The sequence below is a fragment of the Plecotus auritus genome, assembly GCF_963455305.1.
Source record: "Plecotus auritus genome assembly, chromosome: 10".
In the NCBI taxonomy this organism is placed as follows: domain Eukaryota; kingdom Metazoa; phylum Chordata; class Mammalia; order Chiroptera; family Vespertilionidae; genus Plecotus; species Plecotus auritus.
The window spans coordinates 16636966-16656958 of record NC_137785.1 but is presented as its reverse complement, the minus strand read 5'-3'; the positions used below and the strand labels follow the sequence as shown (position 1 = coordinate 16656958).

Genomic DNA, 19993 nt, shown 5'->3' with positions numbered 1-19993 from the left:
TACCATGGCAGGCAGTCTAAACCTCATGATCACCAACGTTACAGGGAAGGAAAGCCTTCCTGGGTCCAGTTTGGCCAATTACTAGGCACCCCAGGCTTTCCATCCTGATGGCCTTCTGTATCTGGCTGTAAATTGCTTGGCCAGTTTGTTCAGCTACCTGTCTCAGTTGCCTAATTCCACTTGCCAAGGAATTTTCCTAGCTTCTTACTATCCTTTCTTATAAAGAGTAAACATAAAAAAGTATTATTAATAATACAAAAGTTATCATATACATCTTTAGTCATTATTAAAAATTGGGCTATATATACAATGTTGGAGAAAAGTCCAAAGAAAAAGGGTAATTATTATTATCACTAATATTCACAGACAGGGAAAGAAAATCCATTTGTAGTTATACAGGCCTTGTCAGTGTCTTGGGATAGCTGTCGATTTCTGATGTCAGTGACCTCTCAACTCAGGAAGACTTAGTTCACTATAGGTGGAGGCAAGTGTCAGAGACAGGGGCAGATGTCCATTTGTGGTTGGGCACCTGATAAGGTCCATTCAAACAATGTTGGAGATTCTTTCATTGATGTCTTTTCCAATTGACAAAATAAGTCATGGTCTTTGAAGTCTTCATTTGCTCAGAACACTCCTGGAAAATAAATGTCACTAATTTATCTGTCCCTATAAGCTGGTTAAAAAGTTCCTGATAATAATGCAGAATGTCTCCTTTTCGTAAGATCGGTTCATATGTCTCTTCATCTAGATACATGGGATTACTCGTGACTATTTAATGAAGAGAAAAGCTATGTGATTAGCAAAAAAGGAGATTCCACGTTGAGAAGAACCATAAGGAGGGCTTTAGGCCAAGGGAGATTAAAAGCTTCTGAAAATTTACCTAGTTGAGTTTTAATTATATAACTTATATATTACACCAATCCAGAGAACTTGAGTTATAAGTCCAATAAAAAGACTAGTAGAATAGGCCAAACATTAGAAATGAATTGTATTTTTTGAACAGTGAAACGTGTCCCTCAGTCACTGTAACTCATAGGGAATTACCCAAAAGGCGTTAATTTTCCCCAATCATAATTTACCTTTTTAACTGTTGCTCTCCTTCAAGTGAATGCCTCACTCTAGTGAGAATAACATACAAATCATAACTAACACATATTTGTATTCCTGACATGGTATCACTTGGATAAAATTCAATTGCCATCTTTAAAAGGGATCTACAGAAAGTACGAAATAACCTTGCGGTTCATGGAATGATTTTCCAGGGGTATATTTAGACAATAGAACATCTGCTACAAACTTTACAATCTATAGAAGGAAAAGGAGTGACATGGTATCAAGTGGTCAAAGATTGGAGAGGTAGAAGAAAAAACAGCAAGGCATAGAGAGAATCTCTGGGATTTGATAAAAAGTAAAACCAATCAACGCATACTTCTTTTATACACGTAGCTATAAGATAGTTAGCAGTAAACAATTAGCATGATAACGATAACATGGAGCGATCTTGTGCTTTCTGCTCTGGAGTTGTGAGGGGTTTGGAAAAAAGAAAAAATCACCCAGACATTCCAAAGGTATGTTATTGTAGATGCAAAAAGTCAATGGATGGGCTCAGTTAACGTAAAGACTGACGTTTGTCAGGAAAGACACCAGCCTAGCACATGACTACCCACCATGACTCACTTTAAGTTAGAAGGTTTTATTTTCAGAAGATGCTGTGGGGTTACTTCAGTTTTCTGAGTTTATAAGGCCCACACACAGGCCTTTCCTGAGCTCATCAGGTTGAGTATGTGGCCCCTTTTTCATTTACACAGCCCAACCCCTTAACCTCTTGAGAGGAGAGAGGAGCTAGAGATAATTACCAATGGCCAATTACTTCATCAATTATGCCAACATAATGATACTTCCAATAAAACCCTAAACATGGGGTTCAGAAAACTTAGTGTTGATGCTGAAAGACTGAGCGCTCAGGAAAAAATGGAAGTTTCACACCTCAACCCATGCCTTGATCTGCCATTCTCTCCCATTTAGTTATCCCTGAATTGTATACAATAAACCAGTAATAGTAAGTAAAGTCTTTTCCTGAGTACTTTTTGGGGGTTTTTTTGATAATTATAAAGCAGGAGGGGTCATGGGAACCTCCAACCTGGAGTTAACCAGGCCAAAATGTGAGTTACCTAGGCACACCATTTGTGATGGCTTCTGAAGTTATGGTACTGAGCCTTGAATCTATGGTGTCTGCACCCACCTCAGATAGTTAGTATCAGAATTGAAATGAATTGTAGGACACCCCATTGGAAAATGGGTTGTTGATGGGGAAAAAAAAAAAAAACACAAAACCTTCAGCTCATATAAAAACTAGCCGGCAGGGTGATACTAGAAGTGATTATGATAATATTGTCAGTGATCGGCCTGTATTAGCTGCTCAGCAAGTTTGAGAAGACTTTATTTTCACGCGCCTCACTCACTAAGCCCTCTGTCACCTTCAGAGTCCAACTTCACTCCTTGTCTTCCTCTCTGTTCTCACAGAGTGAGGCTTGAGGCAGTGTTTCTGATCCCAGGAGCAGTGGAGGTACAGGCCTGTAAGTCTATTCATACTGTTGTCCACCCTGAGGTGGGAACCATTCTCCTAATGCCTAGACAGCCAGTAAACTGACACCAGGTTGCAGTGAAAGGAAGGAAAGTATATATTTCAAAGGTACCAATGAAGGGCAATGGGGAAGCTGATGCTCAAAGACCAGAACTCACAGTGGTTTATATTTAGGGTCTTTTAAGGGGCAAAAGTCATTCCATGGGGTTCAGAGTCATGGGATTGAGGATTGGTCAGTTATGCTGTCAGTACCCATAATGTGACTTATATCTCCCGGCATCATCCTGGCTGGGGTCTTTGGTTATTGGGGCCTAGAGGTCTGCTTTCATGCAGACAATTCATGTTCTGCAACCCATTTTGGGGTTTGGTCGGTGATGTTACCTTATGAGCAGAAAACATCTTTGTCTTAACTCGAGCAAGATATCTCCAGATGGAGATGCCAAAGCAAATGTGAATGTCCCTCCTGGAGTTGGTCCTCCTTCTATACACATTCTAGGCAGTTTAGTCGGAAGGTCCAAGGCTTATTTCTTAAACCTTTTTTTTCCCCAATAAGGATATCAAAATCAATACCCTAAAAGGCACATCTGGGATAAACACTTGGCTTCCCTTCACAGCAGAACCACCACTCTTAGTAAGGTTTAAAAGTCTAACTAAAAGCTCAAGACTAGTTACCTAGTCATTGAGTACCTAACTAATTACCAAAACAAAACAAAACATAAAAATACTGAAACATTGCTCTTTCAGCCAATGTGTCCACTTTTGACTTCTCATTAGAAAAAGAACTAAAACATTCATTGCAATCTGCTAATAAAAAATTTCTTCATTCCTGGAGAGCAACTTGACACACTGACATCACCCATAGCTGTTCAGGAAGAACGAGGAGTCCTGAGACCCTGACTCATGTCTCAGATTAGTGTTTACGCCATCACTACTCACTGCTTAAGCGGTTCCTTTGTTGTGCTTGTACATGTCCCTAATTTTGACTAGTACGTGAGTCTTGCCTGCCTGAAGGACTCCAGTCATGTCTCTATTGTTGAGGAATTGGGGGCAGGAGTCTCAACGAAGGTTGCCAGCTAGGCTTCAATATCACCCATGCACTTTCATGTTTAACTTAATTTAGTTCCAAAATGCATACAGCATGAATGCTGGAGAAAGGTCCTGATGTGACTTACAAAAACAAATGGGTTCATAAGGGCCCCTGCAGGAATGGTAACTTTATGGCATCTCTGTATTTTTTCAGTCACTAAGCGATATTGTGTATGAGTGTCCAGGATAGGATCTGTCCGTTCATTTGTCGATTCCTGGAATATGTAATGGACTCCTACTGTGTACCTACCCATCACTATCAGGGCACTATAGGAATGAGAGTGGATGAGAGAGACAAACTGGACATTACTGCTGATCTCTAACTATTTATTTGACAACTAATATCTAAAAGGCACTTCAAGATGCCCTAAGATCCGTGATCCCCTAAAAACTTATGATCTCAATGTGCTCCACCAGAATTTTCCTGGATCTCTTTTTCTGTCTCCCACACCACACATCCAATCTTTCAGCAAATCCTCTTGAGTCCATGCTTTCAACAAATACAGAAACTGATCCCTTCTTCCCACGCTTGTCTGACAACCCACACCTGTCTCCTGGATGACTGCTCTTGCCTTCTCACTAGACTCCCTGCCTTCCGCCCAGCAGCCGCACAGGTGCTGGGGAAAGTAGACTAAGGTGAACATCCTGATTCATTTCTTCAGCAAGTATTTCTGTCTGAATCTATGGCAGGAATGTGGGGGTGGGGATGGAGGGTAGTGGTCAAAAGTTCTTTCTGAGTTTTGTTTCTTAAAAGCTGGAAACCAATATCCCAAAGTAGGAACTTCAGAAAGGCTAAATTTTGGATGCCTTCACTAAACACAGATCACTCATGCCCACTGGGGCTCTGAGCCCTCCAGAGGATCCTCAGATCACTGAGAGGGAAGCCAGACTTCTGGCTATGGCCCCTCCCTCTCTGACTTCAAGTCCTCTCATATCCTGCTCTGTCTGTTCCAACCAGCTTACCTCCTTTTTGCTGCTCCAACATTTGTAAATGGAAAGAAATAAAAACACCCCACCCATGTCTTATTTCACTCTAACGTGCTATCACATTTTTACTGTTGTTGCTCTGTGGGTTACTGGGCGACTCCCTGAATAGCATGTCATGTCCAAGAGGACTGGATTTTGTCTGTTCTGTCTCACCCTGCATCGCCAGTACATAGAGCAGTGTCAGCAGATGGTGAGCAGTAGGTTAGTCGTTTTTGATGAATGAGTAAAGAGGTTACACATGTGATCATGGTTGAAAGGGTGAAATATGGAGCGTCATGATCTCAAATCACTGGGATTCTGACCTAGACTGAGGGACCAGGGAGACTTTCCTGAAGAGCGGCATCTAATAGAACAAGAGTCCAGCTTAACCTAGAGTTGAAGGGCCGGCGGGGAGGAGTAAGAGATCCAGGCAGAGGGCTCAGCAGGTGCAAAGGCCAGGTAGTGGGAAAGTAGTGGAAAGTAAATGAGTTAACCTGAATCATTTGGGTGATTAAATGATCTAATAGACCTGAAGTGCCCAGTACACAGTGTGTGCTGGAGAAAGACCAGCTGTTGTCATTATTGCACATCCAGGGTCTGTCCACTTGGGAACAACAATAACAGAATAAAGGGGTTCTTCCCTCCCAAACTACACATGCAATTCATGACATCAAGCCTTGATTACAGCTTGACTGTGGTATAAGTGACAGGCGATAAAACACACATATGTAAAATGTATAATCCGGTAAATGCTGACACGCATACACACTCCCTGTCACGCAAAAGTTTCTCATGTTGTTTTGGACTCCATCTCTCTGCACCCCACCCCACAGTCAGCAGGCAATCACTCAGCCTGTCTTTCTTGATAGATTAGTTTGCATTTTCTAGAATGTTGTATACATGGAATTACATTTTATGCTCTCCTTTTGGTCTGGCTTCTTTCAGTAAGCATAATGATATTTATGAGGTGAAATTCTTATAAGAAGATATTAATCCTTTTAAAGTGAACATTTTACGGGCAGTATAGCCACAATGTTGTTCAGCCACCATGTTACCTAGTACTAACACATTTTCATCACCACAAATAAAACTCTGTACCCAATGAGAGGTTGCTCCCATCCCCCAGCTCCTATCCCTCAAAACCACCAATCTGAATTCTGTCTCCTTCTTTCTTGTCCCCTGTTTTCTGTACCATCTACCCTGTCATCCTGTACATCTAGTGCTCCACTTGTCCCAATGTCAGGGCACTAATCTAAGCCTTCAAGACTTTATTCTTTCTCTGAACCCAGTTTCTCACCCCTCACAGCCATCTAGCACTGGGGGAAAGGCACCCCAATACCACTGAACCAGCTCCAGTGGCTGCTTTCTCAACAGGTAGATCAGCCCCTCTTGTATTCCTCAGCCCAACCTAAACCCAAACATGGAGAGCCTTCCTACATTACACCCCTAGGTGCCATTGAACTAGTAAAATGCCCCACACCCCCAAACTTCCCAAGCTTTACAATTTCTCATCCTGACTCTGAACAAACCCCATTCCTCCAGGACACCTTCCTATGCTTTCTTCTGCTTACCCACAATCCAACTTTGGCCAGGTCCCCAAAACTTCCCACCAAATACCCCAGTGGCCATAATAAGCAGGATACAAAACAGAACCAGAGGAGAGATTTATTTCCATTTCCCAGGTTCTGCTTGTTGACTCTCTAAGGCCAGGCACATAGAGTTTGCCAAGCAACAACAAAAAAGAGACAAAGAATGAGGACCCTGATGCTCCAGGTCATGGAGGGCTAGATTTAGGGTGTCCAGTGTAAGCCTGCAGATGGCTGACATCACAGGGACTTGCATGTTTACTGGAGTTCTTCTCTTATCACTGAATATTTGTGTAATTCTCTGTGATGTTGTTGTTCTTCGAAGGTGCAATGAAAATGACTGTGGAATGAGAAGACTTTTGATGGTTAGGTCGAGTGTTCTCAGATCTTGTGCAAATGCCACTCAGAGGCAACCTGGGGAAGATCTGGGAAGTCAGACCATGTCCTGCTGTTAACCCCACATCAGAAGAGAGGAAGAAAAGTGGGAAACATTTATTTGGAGGATTGTAGCCACATAACGAAAGAAATGGGAAAATATGGAAATGATTGACACTGTAAGATGACAGGTTCCGCAATCACAGGTAGATGATGTCAAAGTAAAACTTGAGCCAGACAAATTTAGGGAGGCCAGGAAGTCCTTATTAAAGACCATGCAATAGGGCAGTGAGACTGACTTCAACAACACTGAAACAAAGGCTGGGGAGATTTTAAGAACAGGAGAAAGAATCATAGTCATCTGTGATTGCTAATTGGATTGACACAGAAGATAAATAAAACTCATGAAATCCTCACAGGAGGGTTTTCATTATTTTCATTATTGTTACATTTAAACCTCACTCAAGGATAAGTTTTTATTTATGAGAGAGACAGAAGAGAAAGAGAGAGAGAGAGACAGAGAGAGAGACAGAGACAAGAGAGAGGTGAGAGAGAAAATAACCAGTTGCCTCCTATAAATGCCTTGACTGAGGACTGAACATGCAAACTTTAGATGTTCAGGACAAAGTGCCAGCCAACTTGGTCACACTGCTGAGTGTAAGCAGTTTTTTTACATCTTGGTTTGAAATGTTTCCACCCAAGTTAGGCTCCTACACTTCCTCAGAGACTGAGACACAGAAAACAGGAGAAATTAATTTTAACAGAATGGACCCCAAACCTCTAGGCAGATATTCTATGAATCATATCACTGGCAAGAAGTTATGTTTTTTAAAAATTCACTTTTGTTGATTTCAGAGAGAGGAAGGGAGATGGGGAGAGACATAGAAACAGCTATGATGAAAGTGAATCATTGATTGGCTGCTTCCTGCAAACTCCTACTGGGGATGAAGCCTGAAACCCAGTCATGTGCTCTGACTGGGAATTGAACCATGACCTCCTGGTTACTGGGTTGATGCTCAACCACTGAGGCACTCCAACCAGGAGGCAAGAAGCTTTTAAGGAGACTTAGGTATAGTATAAAAGGACAGAGAAAGCATTTGCAATTACAAATTGCAGTTACATTTCTAAAGGAAATGCTCTCAAAAAATAGGGGTAAGAGGCCTAGTCAGGAAGAAAGTTTAGCGACTGTGAGGGAATAATGAGGCCTCTGGTTCATAACAGAGCTATTTTTTGCACATCGGAGAGAAATACAACTAATTCCTTTCATCCAAGACCCAGTTTGCATCGCCATCAGTTCCTACAATTTATAAAGAAGTGCAAGTTCCCAGCCATTTATAAATAATTGCAAAATAGCTGAGAGACTGAACAGAGATAGCATCTGATCTCCCAGAAGGCTGTGCTTCTGGAGTTTTCCATTGAGACATTACATTTCTCTCTACAGTCACCTTCCCTTTGATCAAACGACATCTCCAAGGAAGAAGAGTATTTTGATCCTATCTCATATATAGCTGGTGTCATTCAATTTGCCCTGATTAATAATCTAAGTGCAGAGGAACTGACATTGAAGTTATAGTTTTCTCTGATGCATGTTTTCTATGAAACCTGAGATGGGATATTTAACAGCCTCTTGAGGTTAGGCGACCACACCCTCACACTTACCTGCAGTTTCTCTAGTTTTGGGTGATGCCCTCCTCTCAAACAGATTACAAGCCTTCATCAGGTCAAAATTAGCTCCATAAAAGGTGAGGTCGTTTATAATTCTATTTGAACTAGGATATTTCCTAAGCCTTGCTTATATTACCAACGTTTCAAATTCTATTCTATCAACAAAAGGAATGGGTGCTACTGAACTTATGCAAATAAGTCTATTGCCACAAACATGAGAATACTCCAGAGAGCATTAGTAATTTGGGGGAAGACAAAGGTCACTGTTGCATCTCACATATGTGTTCTCTTGTCTATTCCCATCATCACAAGTGTCCAGGCACCCTCCACATGTCTCCCTGGAAATGGGAGAGAGCTCAGATCCCTGTGAAGCACAGGATGTCCCCATCATTGTGGAGATGGTGCAAATGGGACCAATCAAAGATGGGATCCAATGTGGTATGTTACCTTACATCAACAATAATGACAATGCCAGCTCACATTTTTTAGTATTTATTGATTCATAGCAAGTCTTCTAAGCAATTTCCACCATCACAAGAAACCTAATAGGTACTTTTTTTTTTTTTTTTTTTTAGTTTAAGAACATAGGGGAAGGAAGGAGGATCACTAGTACTTTACATCTAACTCTACAGGCGCACTTACAAAGGAGCTGAGGGCGTGGGAGACTTTACACTGGTAGTTCCCAGCATCCTCTCTCCTGACAGGGTCTATGGTGACGGTTTTGTGGTCGTCGGACAGCTTGATCCTCTCCCCGAACAGCAGAATCTCACTATTGAATAACCACTTGGTGTACATCGAATTTGTGTGGCAAGTCATGACCACAGCATCCTCATTCTCTGTGACTGTGGTATTGCTGGCTAGGAGTGTGGGCACACTCAATGACTCTGTGAAGAAATAGAGGGTGAGAATGATTGAGTGTGGGCTTGATAACTGGGGCCATGCTCCAGCGTCAAAGATCTCAGCCCTGACTCTAATTTTTATGAGGGTAATTTGATTCCAAAATAAAAATTAATTAATTCTAAATTTACCATCACTACCCAGACCAAATCTACTCCTCTGTACTGAAGACCCCTAAGGAGGAAGGATATGAACCAATGATTGATCTATTGATTCAAAGCCATCTAATAAGGCCACTGGGATTGGAGGAAAAATGGGGCTATGCCTGCAGATAGACCTCAAGTGACTCAGATCAATTTCTCATGGTCTTTGTAACTCTGCTTAGGGAATGTCTCTCCTTGATTCTCACTTTCCCTTCAGTGAAATAAAATGAATATTTGACTCCCAGGCTGACAATGTACTACTTATAAAATATTCACAGTATCTGACATAAATATTGGAAAGGAAAACTGCTCAAATAAGAGGCATTTGTTATTGATGGACTTCACGAGAGAATGCCCTGGGCTGATCCCTGGTGGATGAGCAGCTGCCAGGGGAATCTTTACTTCTGCTCCTCCCTTGGGACACTAACCTTTCTCTGGACTCTCCTAAGTCTCCCAGAAGAGTCAGCTAATAATCTGTGGAGCTTGTCCAGTTGGGCTCTCCACACACAGTCTCAGTTGAAGGACCAGGCTCCAACTCTGTCCAGACGTGGCTCTTAGGGTTGAGCCCCAAGTGGTGACCAGCTCAAGAGCCTCCAGACACATGCCCCCAAAAGCACTGGCCTGGGCGACAATTTCCTGGTCATTTCCTGGCTCATGGGAAACTGTTACTCTCACTCAGCCCTTCTCAGAAGGCAAAACCCAACCAGACACAGGCTCCCCAGGGTCTCTGAGGTCAGGACTTTGTGAAAGGAGTGTGTAGAGGGGCTGCCCAAGCTGAGCTTCTCTGTGAAGAACCCAGGGAGCCCCTCAGTCCAGGTCCTTACAGAGCCCTACAGGTCTATCTCAGGGTCATGATCAGGGAAAGGGGCCCAGGGACCTGGACTGAGACTGGTCTCCCTGTGCTAACTCACTCCCATCAAATTGGTCCTTCTCTCTGTGGTGAGTGTCTCTGGGGCTGGAATCTGGGAAGGGAACTCTGACCTTAGTTAGTTTGTCTCCACTAGGTGTGTCCTGCACTAAATGCCCAAACCCAGCTGGGTCATGATGCAGAAGGGTATTTAGGGGATTCCAGGGCTGGCAGTCCTGTGTGTGAAGTAGAATTCACCCCACCCGACACCTAGAGGTCAGAGAGCAATCACTCACGGTATACAACGAGCACTCCATATGCTATTTCTCTTTGTAAATTGGGAAGGACAGCTGCTACCATGTAGACTCCTAGGTCGCTCGTAGTGACTTTTCTTATGATCAGGGATCCGTCAGAGTTTACTGCCTCTCGACCACTGTATTCTGGCCCTGTTATATATTCACTTATACTCAATTCAATAGACCCAATAAAATTATAGTAGTTAATCTCTGTTCCCCTGAACCACATGAAGCCTATAACATCGGGAGGACTATTTTCGGTATGTAGAATCACATCCTGCCCTTCAATAGCATCTTTCGAGACAATACCAAATTGCGCAGTGGTGCCCGGGATCCAGAAGGCTAAGAGGAAGTCTAGAAGGGAAGAGAGAAATTGATCAGTATTTTGATCTATGTATTGGGATGGAGAGATGAGGCATTTCTCTTCATCTCAGCCTTCGTCTGTGGGTTAGTTCATGTGTGCATATCCTTGGTCAAGGAGAGCAACATGGCCACCATTGCTTCAGCACCTCAGAACCTATGCTTTATGTTTGGAATTCTCTATCCCAGCTGTGTGTGTGGCTGTCCTCCTTACTGCCCTCAGATCCCTGTTGAAACTCAGCGGCCTTCATGGAAGACCTTCCCTGACTACGTCCTCTAAAGACCGTCTATCTTCACTCTCTGACCTGTCCCGGCTCTGTGCATTTCTGGGCACTTGTGGGTACCTGATGTCACAAGTAGATCTCTTCTTGTCTATTTTCTCCCATATAGTTTGAGCTGCAAGTGGGCAGGGGATTTTGTGATCTTCAGACCCCCAGTGCCTGCAATAGGCTGCAAACACCTTTGGGTGCATGAGTGAGTGTTCCTAGGCTTGACCATGTCCCATGTTGTATTTTCCCATATTTGTAGTTGTTGGTGAGGACAATGTTTAGCACCCCTGGTTAAAATGTTTGTGCTATCACCTGAAATAAATTGTTATTACTGTGGTCAGTTGTCAATATTCAAAACTCTGTGATGAATAACTTAGCAAATGAAATGCAAATTGAGGTATTCCTGTCCCTCACCACTTCCACATCATGAGATTTTCCTGTTGCTGAGTCCCCTGTCTCATCCTACTCTGCACCCCTGTCCTTTCCCTCAGGTCCAAAGAGAAGCCCTTCCTCCCCTCCCAGAGTGCTGTACTCCCAAGGAGTTCTTTCCACTCTCAGACTCCCAACCTCTCTTCCATTCCCAGGGATTGTTCCCTCCTTACCAGCCAGCAGGAGCCCCAGCCAGGGGACAAGTCCTCTGTGGGCAGAGGCTGCAGGGAACTCCATGGTGACTGCTGCCAGCTCTGTCCCTCCCTCTGTGAGAAGGGCTCGAGGTCCAGTAAGGCTCTCAGGCTCCTCTGTCCAGACTGGTGGGATGTGCTGTCCCTCCTTCCTGCGTGCTGAGCTTCCTCCAGGGGCAAAACAACCTCCCTGGTCATGTGGGCCAGGGCGGGGTCAGGGCCCAGTTCCCTCCCTCTCCCTCCCCTCATTTTTGCCAACCCTGTTGCCCCTTTCATTTACCTTTACTCTATATTTTGGTTTCCTGGAAACTGCTGAAGTATCTGACAACACACAAACATACAAACACAAACACACACATGCACAGACATGTGCCCACAAAAGCAATGGCCTGGGCAGCCATATCCTGGTCATTCTCCACAGCTCCCTATGAGTGTACATTTGATTTTTTGCTTCAGAGTAAGTGGTCTTGGCCCCTTTCAGGAATATTGTCACATGCATGCCCCGGCTCTACATTGTATGCCCAGATTATATTTTAGAAAGGATGCTTCAGCAGCTGCCCAGCTTGCATGGAAGCCAGGATGAGACCCTAAGATATGAGGGTGGTGGGCCCTGTCCCTCTCCTGTGCACAGGCATGGTCTTCAGATCCTCTTAAAATGAAGATTCTGACTCGGCAGGTGTGCAGTAGACCAGACACTCTGTATCTGACAAGTTCTCAGGGGAGGTGGGTCTTATTGGCCTGTGGAGTCCACTTGCAATGGCAAGGTTGATGGGAGCACATGTTCTCCTGAGGGGGTGACCCCTTCACCCCAACATTGGCCTCTGCTTCATCTTGATCTTGGGTCTGTCCTCACAACACACAGAGTCCCACAGGCCCCAAACTTGGGATTATTTCTGGTTGTGACCCAGAAACCCAGCTGGGCACCAGGTCTACCCTCTGTTCTCAAATGTGCTGGGAACATGGGATTTTCTCCCAGCAGGAAGGCCACAGAGGGGACTAGCAGTGAGAAGGGGTCAAGCTAGGTGATGATTGGAGAGAGACCTTCCTTCTATCTCAGGTTGTCACCAGCCTGTCCATTGTTTCCAGTGACAGATACCCCATCACCACGGGTATCAGGAGGACATGCAGTTTCCAGGTGTGAAGGGTAAATTGTGAAGCAAGGACTGTGGTGTGAGCTCAGGTGGCTGTGGGCTCCACGGTCCTTGGGGTATGTTTTCAAGGAGACCCTCTCTCTCTTTGTTGGTTGACCCTGTCCATGTCCTCCCTGAGTGTTCGGACAGCCTCTGTCCTCTGCCTGGCGGACTTTTTTGAGGTCACCTCATCTTGCCCATGTGTGGTTCCAGTTATGAGTTGGGGAGTAACATTGAGATCCCTGAAAATGTAGCTGCCCCTGCACCGTCTCAAGGTAAGAAATGTCCAAACCTGTGGAGGATTGTTATGAGTATTTCAGCTGAATTGATGTCATATGACTGCAAGCAAGATCTCAAATCCTGAGAAGAACCTCAGTTTTGTGGCTTATTTTATACATTATAATCTAAGAAGAAAATGAAAAAAGTTGCATGAAATCTGCTGGAAAGTGAGAAAAGGATAGCAGGGAGATTTCTAAAAATAAATAAAAGCAAAATGGAGAAACACGAATTATTTTTACATTGGAGGGTCCAGGATAGTTAACATTTACAGCAGGTACAGAGGCTGTGCAGGGAATCGGGCAACATAAGCACTCTGTGGTCTTGTATTCTGGCACCTCAGCCTGTGCCTTCAATGGATCTAGCAAAGAAAATTTGCTAGAGGTATTTGATGTCAAAGGTATGTTATCCATGATGCATAAGAACAGGGAAAGGGCTCACTTAACGTAAAGTCTGACATTTGCTAAGGAAGCTGTTGGCCTGTGACATGACTACCTGCCATCACCTGCCCAGTTAGGCATTTGTGATCAGACCACACTGTGCTTCACTGAGCTTGTCAGGCCTGCCCTGGGGCCCCCTGGGCTTATCAGGATTCTTGCACAGCCCCTTTTTCATTCACAGTTTCTGGAAAGAGCAGGTGGGACAGCGCAGGCATGACAGAGGGACCCAGAAAAATCTGCTAGTCAGGGAATGGAAATAGGTCTGCTTCTGCACCTCCTTAACCAAAGCCCAGGTCAAGTGTGTATTTCTTGTGTTTTGTAGGTATGTCTCAATATCGCCCCCTAGAAGGCAAAAGGAGACCTGCAGGCAATGTCAGGTACTGCACTAGGAATGCTGACCAGGCTCCTAAAGGTGGGAGCTCAGTGTGAGCCCTGGACAGAGGTGAGCTCTGACCTCTACACTAAGAGCTAGCCATCCAGGGCCCGGTCCCTATGTGTCTCATACCTCCTGACCACATTCCAGGGCAAGCTGGGCCCAGTGAAAGGACTGGCGTTGTCCAGAGTATTATTAGTCCAGTGTCCAGAAAGCTGTGCCCTCTGGTGGATATGCTGTTTCAGGAGGATGTGCTTTTCCAGGTTTTCAAAGCCATGGCCTGGTGAGGGCTCTTTTGTGAGAGGGTGCTGGCCTGGATCGTTGATCCCCAAAATGCCCTCTGTGTTTCCCATCACAGTATTGCATCCAGTCCCTGTGTCCCTATCTGTATCTGCTCTATGCCTCCCCAAAGGGCCCAGGTTCTGGAGCAGTTCCAGATGAGTGTCAACCAGGGGACACTGTTGATTCCTCTGTTAGGGGAGGGGGTCCCACGTGGGACCCTCAGCAACTCTGAGGTGGAAGAAAGCCCAGATCCTGGGTTCTTTCCCATCCTGCTGAGGAAGTTTCCCTTGTTCCCCAGGACACCGTGGGCTGTTGAGATGTCTTTAGGGACCACAGGCAGCTGTGTTCAGACCAGGGACATTTGGGGTTGGGGAGTCATCCCCTAATTTCTTTGATGTTAGGGTGAGCACCCTCCTGCCTTGATAGAAACTCTACCTGGGATGGAGAATCCAGAATGTCTGCCAAGTCAGGCATCTGTGTTAAAAGGAAGAACGTGGGCTGCTTTCCAGGCCCTGAAGAGATGAGATGTGGAGAGGGCTGTGATTCCTGGCAATGATATCAGAGTGGTCTGACCCCTCATTGTTAGGAGGTTCCTGTCCCCCTTTCCTGACGGTAAGTGGGGTACTCACCTGACCCTGGGACGTCCCCGTATAAAAAGGGGCTGTGGCCTCCTCCCAGGCTGACACCAAGGCCTTTGTGTGGATAAGGAACATGATTTGACTGCAAGTGTCACACAGGGTGACCGGCTTCCATTATATGGTTTTCCTCTTCCATTTAATGAGTGTTTACTGAGTTTCTGTGGTGTTTCAGGTAATGCTGGGCCCTGGGAACACCACAGAGAGCACGAAATACATGGGGCCTGCACTCGTGAAATTTATCTTTCAAGGAGAGACAGGGTCTCAGACAAACATTCCATAAACATTTGTCTAGAAAAGTCTTTTGCACAAAGAATTAAATGCTTATAAATTTACTAAAGGGCTAGAGAAATGGAAGTTAAAGAGTTGCCACTGGAAGTCGGGTTTTAAGGTCACGCTGACACAGCCCCTTCCCAAAGGTAAAAAATTAGTTGTGTCTGCCAGAGGCCACCAATCAGTCAACACAGTAGCAGAAATAAGAGGCCCATCTCCTTTCCAGCTTCCAAATTACACACAAGTGCATCGCAGAGGCTGAGTTTAATTCACTTCTGGATTCTTAATCACAAGGACTGGGGGAATAGAGTATTTAACCTTTCAGTCTACCTCATATAGGAGGGAACATGGAAAAGGGTGGAACATAAATACCATGTCCCAATACATGGCCCGTCTTAGACCACATGCAGGCTGTGGGACTCTAGGCAAGTGATCCCACCTCAAAATCTTCAGTCTCCCTATGTGATATCATAGAAAGGTATTTGGTGTTATTTCCTGGTTCTTAGAACTGAGCAACAAAATACTTGGAATTTTATGATTTATAAGAGTGTTAAGAGTGTCTTTTGTGGTGATGAAGAAACTCTGACAGGCCTTTGGATACATGCAAGGTAAGGGCAGGTCACCATAAAGACAAAACCTTGCTCCCCAAGCTGGCTGTGCGGTCGGGAAGACTCTCAGAAACCGGTTTCGGTCCCCTTTCTGTCTTTTGGTTCCTCTTTCCTCCCAAGTAAGGGAATAAGCCCTGAGCAAGGAGTGCTCCGGGAAACCACACAACCAAGTGTTGCCTGGTGAGAGGTGTACTATCATACCAGTTAAAAATTGTGACAGTACATTGCTGGAAGATGGCTGCTGACGGGAAGGGAGATTGCAAGATAGTGTGTGAGTGAGAGAACAAAGGGAGAGTGGGCAGTCACACGGGGAGTGTTTGTTGGTGAATTGGGGGACAGCTATACTCCAGCAAACTGTGGGGATGGCCAGACGGGGTTCCCCTGACCGGGCAGCCCCCACTGCTGCTGTGTTTCCTCCCGGAGCTATCAGATCTGACATGGAGAATGCGTCATCTTGAAAGGGATACTGGATGTTATCAGGAACCTGAAAAACTACAACTATGGCACCCAGCGAACAGCTGAGATCCAGAGAACACAGGTTCCTAAGTGGTGTGAGCCCATGGATTCAGAGGAACTCTACACTCCTTCACAGAAAGGTCAGATTTTGCCTGGGATAAGCTGAGGTCTGTGGTCCCAGCAGGAGAGAGAAACAAGCAATGTGGGAAATGAAGGACGTGGGGAAGTCTGCGACCAGAAAAATCAGCAGCCATTGGGGCTGGCGTGATCCACAAATGTGGAAGGGGGTCCGCAGAGCTGCTAACAGAAGGGGACTCTTAAAAGCAACCCATGGCTGAACTGTGTGAAAAGGACAGTATAACAATTTTAAAAGTGTGCGGGCTGCTTAGTCCCAAGGGGAAAAAAGACTGCACACACTTCGGCGCAGTGTAGGAGTTCGTGCAATTACGCTGGCTTTTTTTCTTTCTCTCTTTTTTTTTTTTCTGTTTAAATCCTTGCTTTTGATTACTAAGCCCAATACATAGGATCACCCAATTGGGGACACTCTAAGAGACTGCAGGGGAAAGTTGTTTTTGTGGAACCTAGGGATCAGAGCAGGGAATAACCATCAGAGAACCAGCCTTGGGGCAACCCATTCGCCCAAAACAGTATTAAGTGTCTCAGGGAAAACAAAATCTAAGAACTAGCTAGAGAGGACCTATAGACCTGGAGGTCAATCCAGAAACACTGCCACACAGCGGTTGAATCACAAATTGACTCTTGTGTAAACACAAATAAAGGAGTATAAGAAATAAAGATGTACTGCCTGCTTTAAAATAAGGACTGTGGCCTACAACACTGAGGAGCAGTGGAATGCAGGGAACTTCAATACTGTCCTGACTAGGAAACAGACGTGCCAAAGAGAAGAGTATTGGAAGTGAATGAGCTTCACTGCAGCACATTTTTATTTTTATTTTTTCCATCTCTTACTTAAGAAACTAATTTTTTTACTTGATTTTACCTTTTTAATTATTACACTTTTATTTTCAATCAGTATTATTACTACTACTATTTTACCTTTTTTTAAAAAAAAAAGTATCATTTTATTTTTTCTTTATGTTATTTTGGGATTAGGGTTCTACATTCTATTTTCATATTTCCTTTAGAATCATTTTAGTCTATCTCAACTTTACCTTTATGCCAACACGTTCATCCTCACTTTTCCCCTTTTATTGTCCTGTTTCTTTTCCCCTATTCCTGCTTTAGATTTTTCCTATTCCTTCTTATTACCCCCTGTTAAAATTTCAACCTACTTATATATCTAATTTCCAATCCCCTACTCCAAGTCCATACACACCTCTCTCTTCTTTTTCTTCACTATCCAAAAAATTTTTCCCTTTGTCCTTTGTTGTTGTTTGCTTGATTGTGGAATATATCCTTTTTTTTATGCTTGTTTGTGAGATTTTTTTCTTTTTCTTTTTGTTTTGCTTGTTTCTTGCTTCTGTTTTCCCTCGCCTCACTTGATATTAGTTGTTGTTTGTAGTTTGCATTCATCTCTAGGTATTTGTTGCTGGCATTTGTTGGAATTAGTGACTGTTGTATTGCAGTTTTCTCCCCATATAAACAGTTTTTTTCCCTCTTCTTTTTTATTCCCTTTCTTTTCTCTCTTACATTTATCACCTTTTCCCAATTTCATTTTTGCCCTTTTTTATCTCTCTTTATTCTTTTTTTTCTCTCCTTTCTTTTTTTTTAAATAAATCTTTATTCAGATTATTACAATTGTTTCTCCATTTTCCCCCCATAGCTCCCCTCCACCCGGTTTCCACTCCACCTTCTGCCCTTACCTCCCCCCCCCCACTGTACTCATCCATAGGTGTATGATTTTTGTCCAGTCTCTTCCTGAACCCCCCCATACCCCTTTCCCCCTGAGAATTATCAGTCCCACTCCCTTTCTATGCCCCTGATTCTATTACATTCACCAGATTATTCTGTTCCTCAGGTTTTTAAATCACTTGATTTTTAGGTTCACTTGTTGATAGATATGTATTTGTTGTTCATAATTTTTATCTTTACTTTTTTTCTTCTTCCTCCTCTTCTTAAAGAATACCCTTCAGCATTTCATGTAATCCTGGTTTGGTGGTAATGAACTCCTTAGCTTTTTCTTATCTGTGAAGCTCTTTATCTGCCCTTCAATTCTGAATGATAGCTTTTCTGGGTAGAGTAATCTTGGTTGTAGGTTCTTGCTATTCATCACTTTTAAAATTTCTTGCCACTCCTGTCTGGCCTGCATAGTTTCTGTTGAGAAATCAGCTGACTATCGTATGGGTGCTCCCTTGTAGGTAATTAACTGTTTTTCTCTTGCTGCTTTTAATATTCTCTCTTTGTCTTTTGCTCTTGGCATTTTAATTATCATGTGTCTTGGTGTGGTCCTCTTTGGATTCCTTTTGTTTGGGGTTCTGTGCCCTTCCTGGACTTGTAAGTCTATTTCTTTCACCAGGTGGGGGAAGTTTTCAGTCATTATTTCCTCAAATAGGTTTTCAGTATCTTGCTCTCTCTCTTCTTCTGGCACCCCCATAATTCTGATGTTGGTACGCTTGAAGTTGTCCCAGAGTCTTCTTTCACTATATTCAACTTTTTGGATTATTTTTTTTCTTTTAGCTTTTTCAGTTGAGTGTTTTTTGCTTCTTTGTATTTCAATTCTTTGACTTGATTCTTGTGTTCCTCTAGTCTATTGTTGGGTCTCTGTATAATATTTTTTATTTCAGTCAGTGTATGTTTAATTTCTAGTTGGTCCTTTTTCATATCTTCGAGGGTCTCGTTATATTTATCGGCCTTTTCTAGGATATTCTTGAAAAGCCTTATAACCATGGTTTTGAATTCTATGCCCAGTCATTTGTTTTCCTCCATTTCTTTCGTTTGTGACCTGTTTCTTTGATGCCGCATTTTCACTGCTTCCCTGAGTTGGTAGGGTAGATTTGTGTGCTAGGTTTCCTATATGGCCCAGTGGGTCGGCCTCCCCAGTTAACCTGAGGTGGACACTCTTGGTGCACCCCTTTGTGGACTGTGTGTACAGCCTTGTTGTAGTTAAGTCTTGATTGTTGTTGGTATCACTGGGAGGAATTGACCTCCAGGCCAGTTGCCTGTAAGGAACAGCTGTGTCTATGCTGGGAGAAGTTCGGTGCTGGAGACAGCCTTATAGGATTAGACTTGCCAAATTGCAATAGCTTCCGTGCTCAGATTGGATGGGGTGGACTCTCAGGGCAGAGCAGACAGTCTTGGCTTCCAGTCAGCCTTGCCTTGTGCGCGCGCACCTTCAGACCTCTGCCTACCCCAACTCCCGAGTGTCTGCCCGAGAGTCCAGATGCCCCCAACAAGAGCGTGGGTCCCCAGGGGCTCGCCTGGAACTGGGGTCCAGTGCAGTCAGAACTGGGGTTCAGTGCAGTCAGGAGCTTCTGACTCCCTTCTGCTAGGGAAAGCCTGTGGCAACCTCCGCAGCCTTTGTGCACACTGGCACACCGGGGCTTCCCTGGGTCTCCCCCGGGTCTCCGAGTCTCCGGTGCCTTTCTCTACCTCACAGACCAGACTCCCCCTGTATGAGCCCTGGGTCCACGGGGTTTCATCCGGGACTGGGGTTCAGTGCAGTCGGGGGCTTCCTTCCCCCTTCTGCCAGAGAAAGTCAGCCAGGCTCTCAGCCACCCTTCCTCTCTGTGCACACAAAGACCCTTTGCCATACCTCCAATTCTCTGTGAGCTTTTCTCTTTCCTTCTAGTTGTAGAATTTTCACCCAGACAGCTTTCCTGTGGTTCAGGATGGTGTCCGTTCTGTCTTTTAGTTGTTGTTTTGAAAT

At 44.3% G+C, this 19993-nt stretch overlaps 1 protein-coding gene across 1 annotated transcript in view; it reads right to left on the bottom strand.

Annotated features, from left to right (window-relative positions):
• Positions 1-11740, bottom strand: part of LOC308235388 (cell adhesion molecule CEACAM21-like) — a gene marked incomplete at both ends in the record, with an annotated part of 33000 nt that extends 21260 nt beyond the window's left edge. Inside the window, 2 exons of the mRNA XM_080644148.1 lie at positions 8934-9146; positions 11677-11740. Coding sequence (XP_080500274.1) covers positions 8934-9146; positions 11677-11740 — 277 coding nt within the window. The remainder of the gene's footprint in view (positions 1-8933; positions 9147-11676) is intronic.
• Between the last annotated feature and the right edge of the window lie 8253 nt (positions 11741-19993).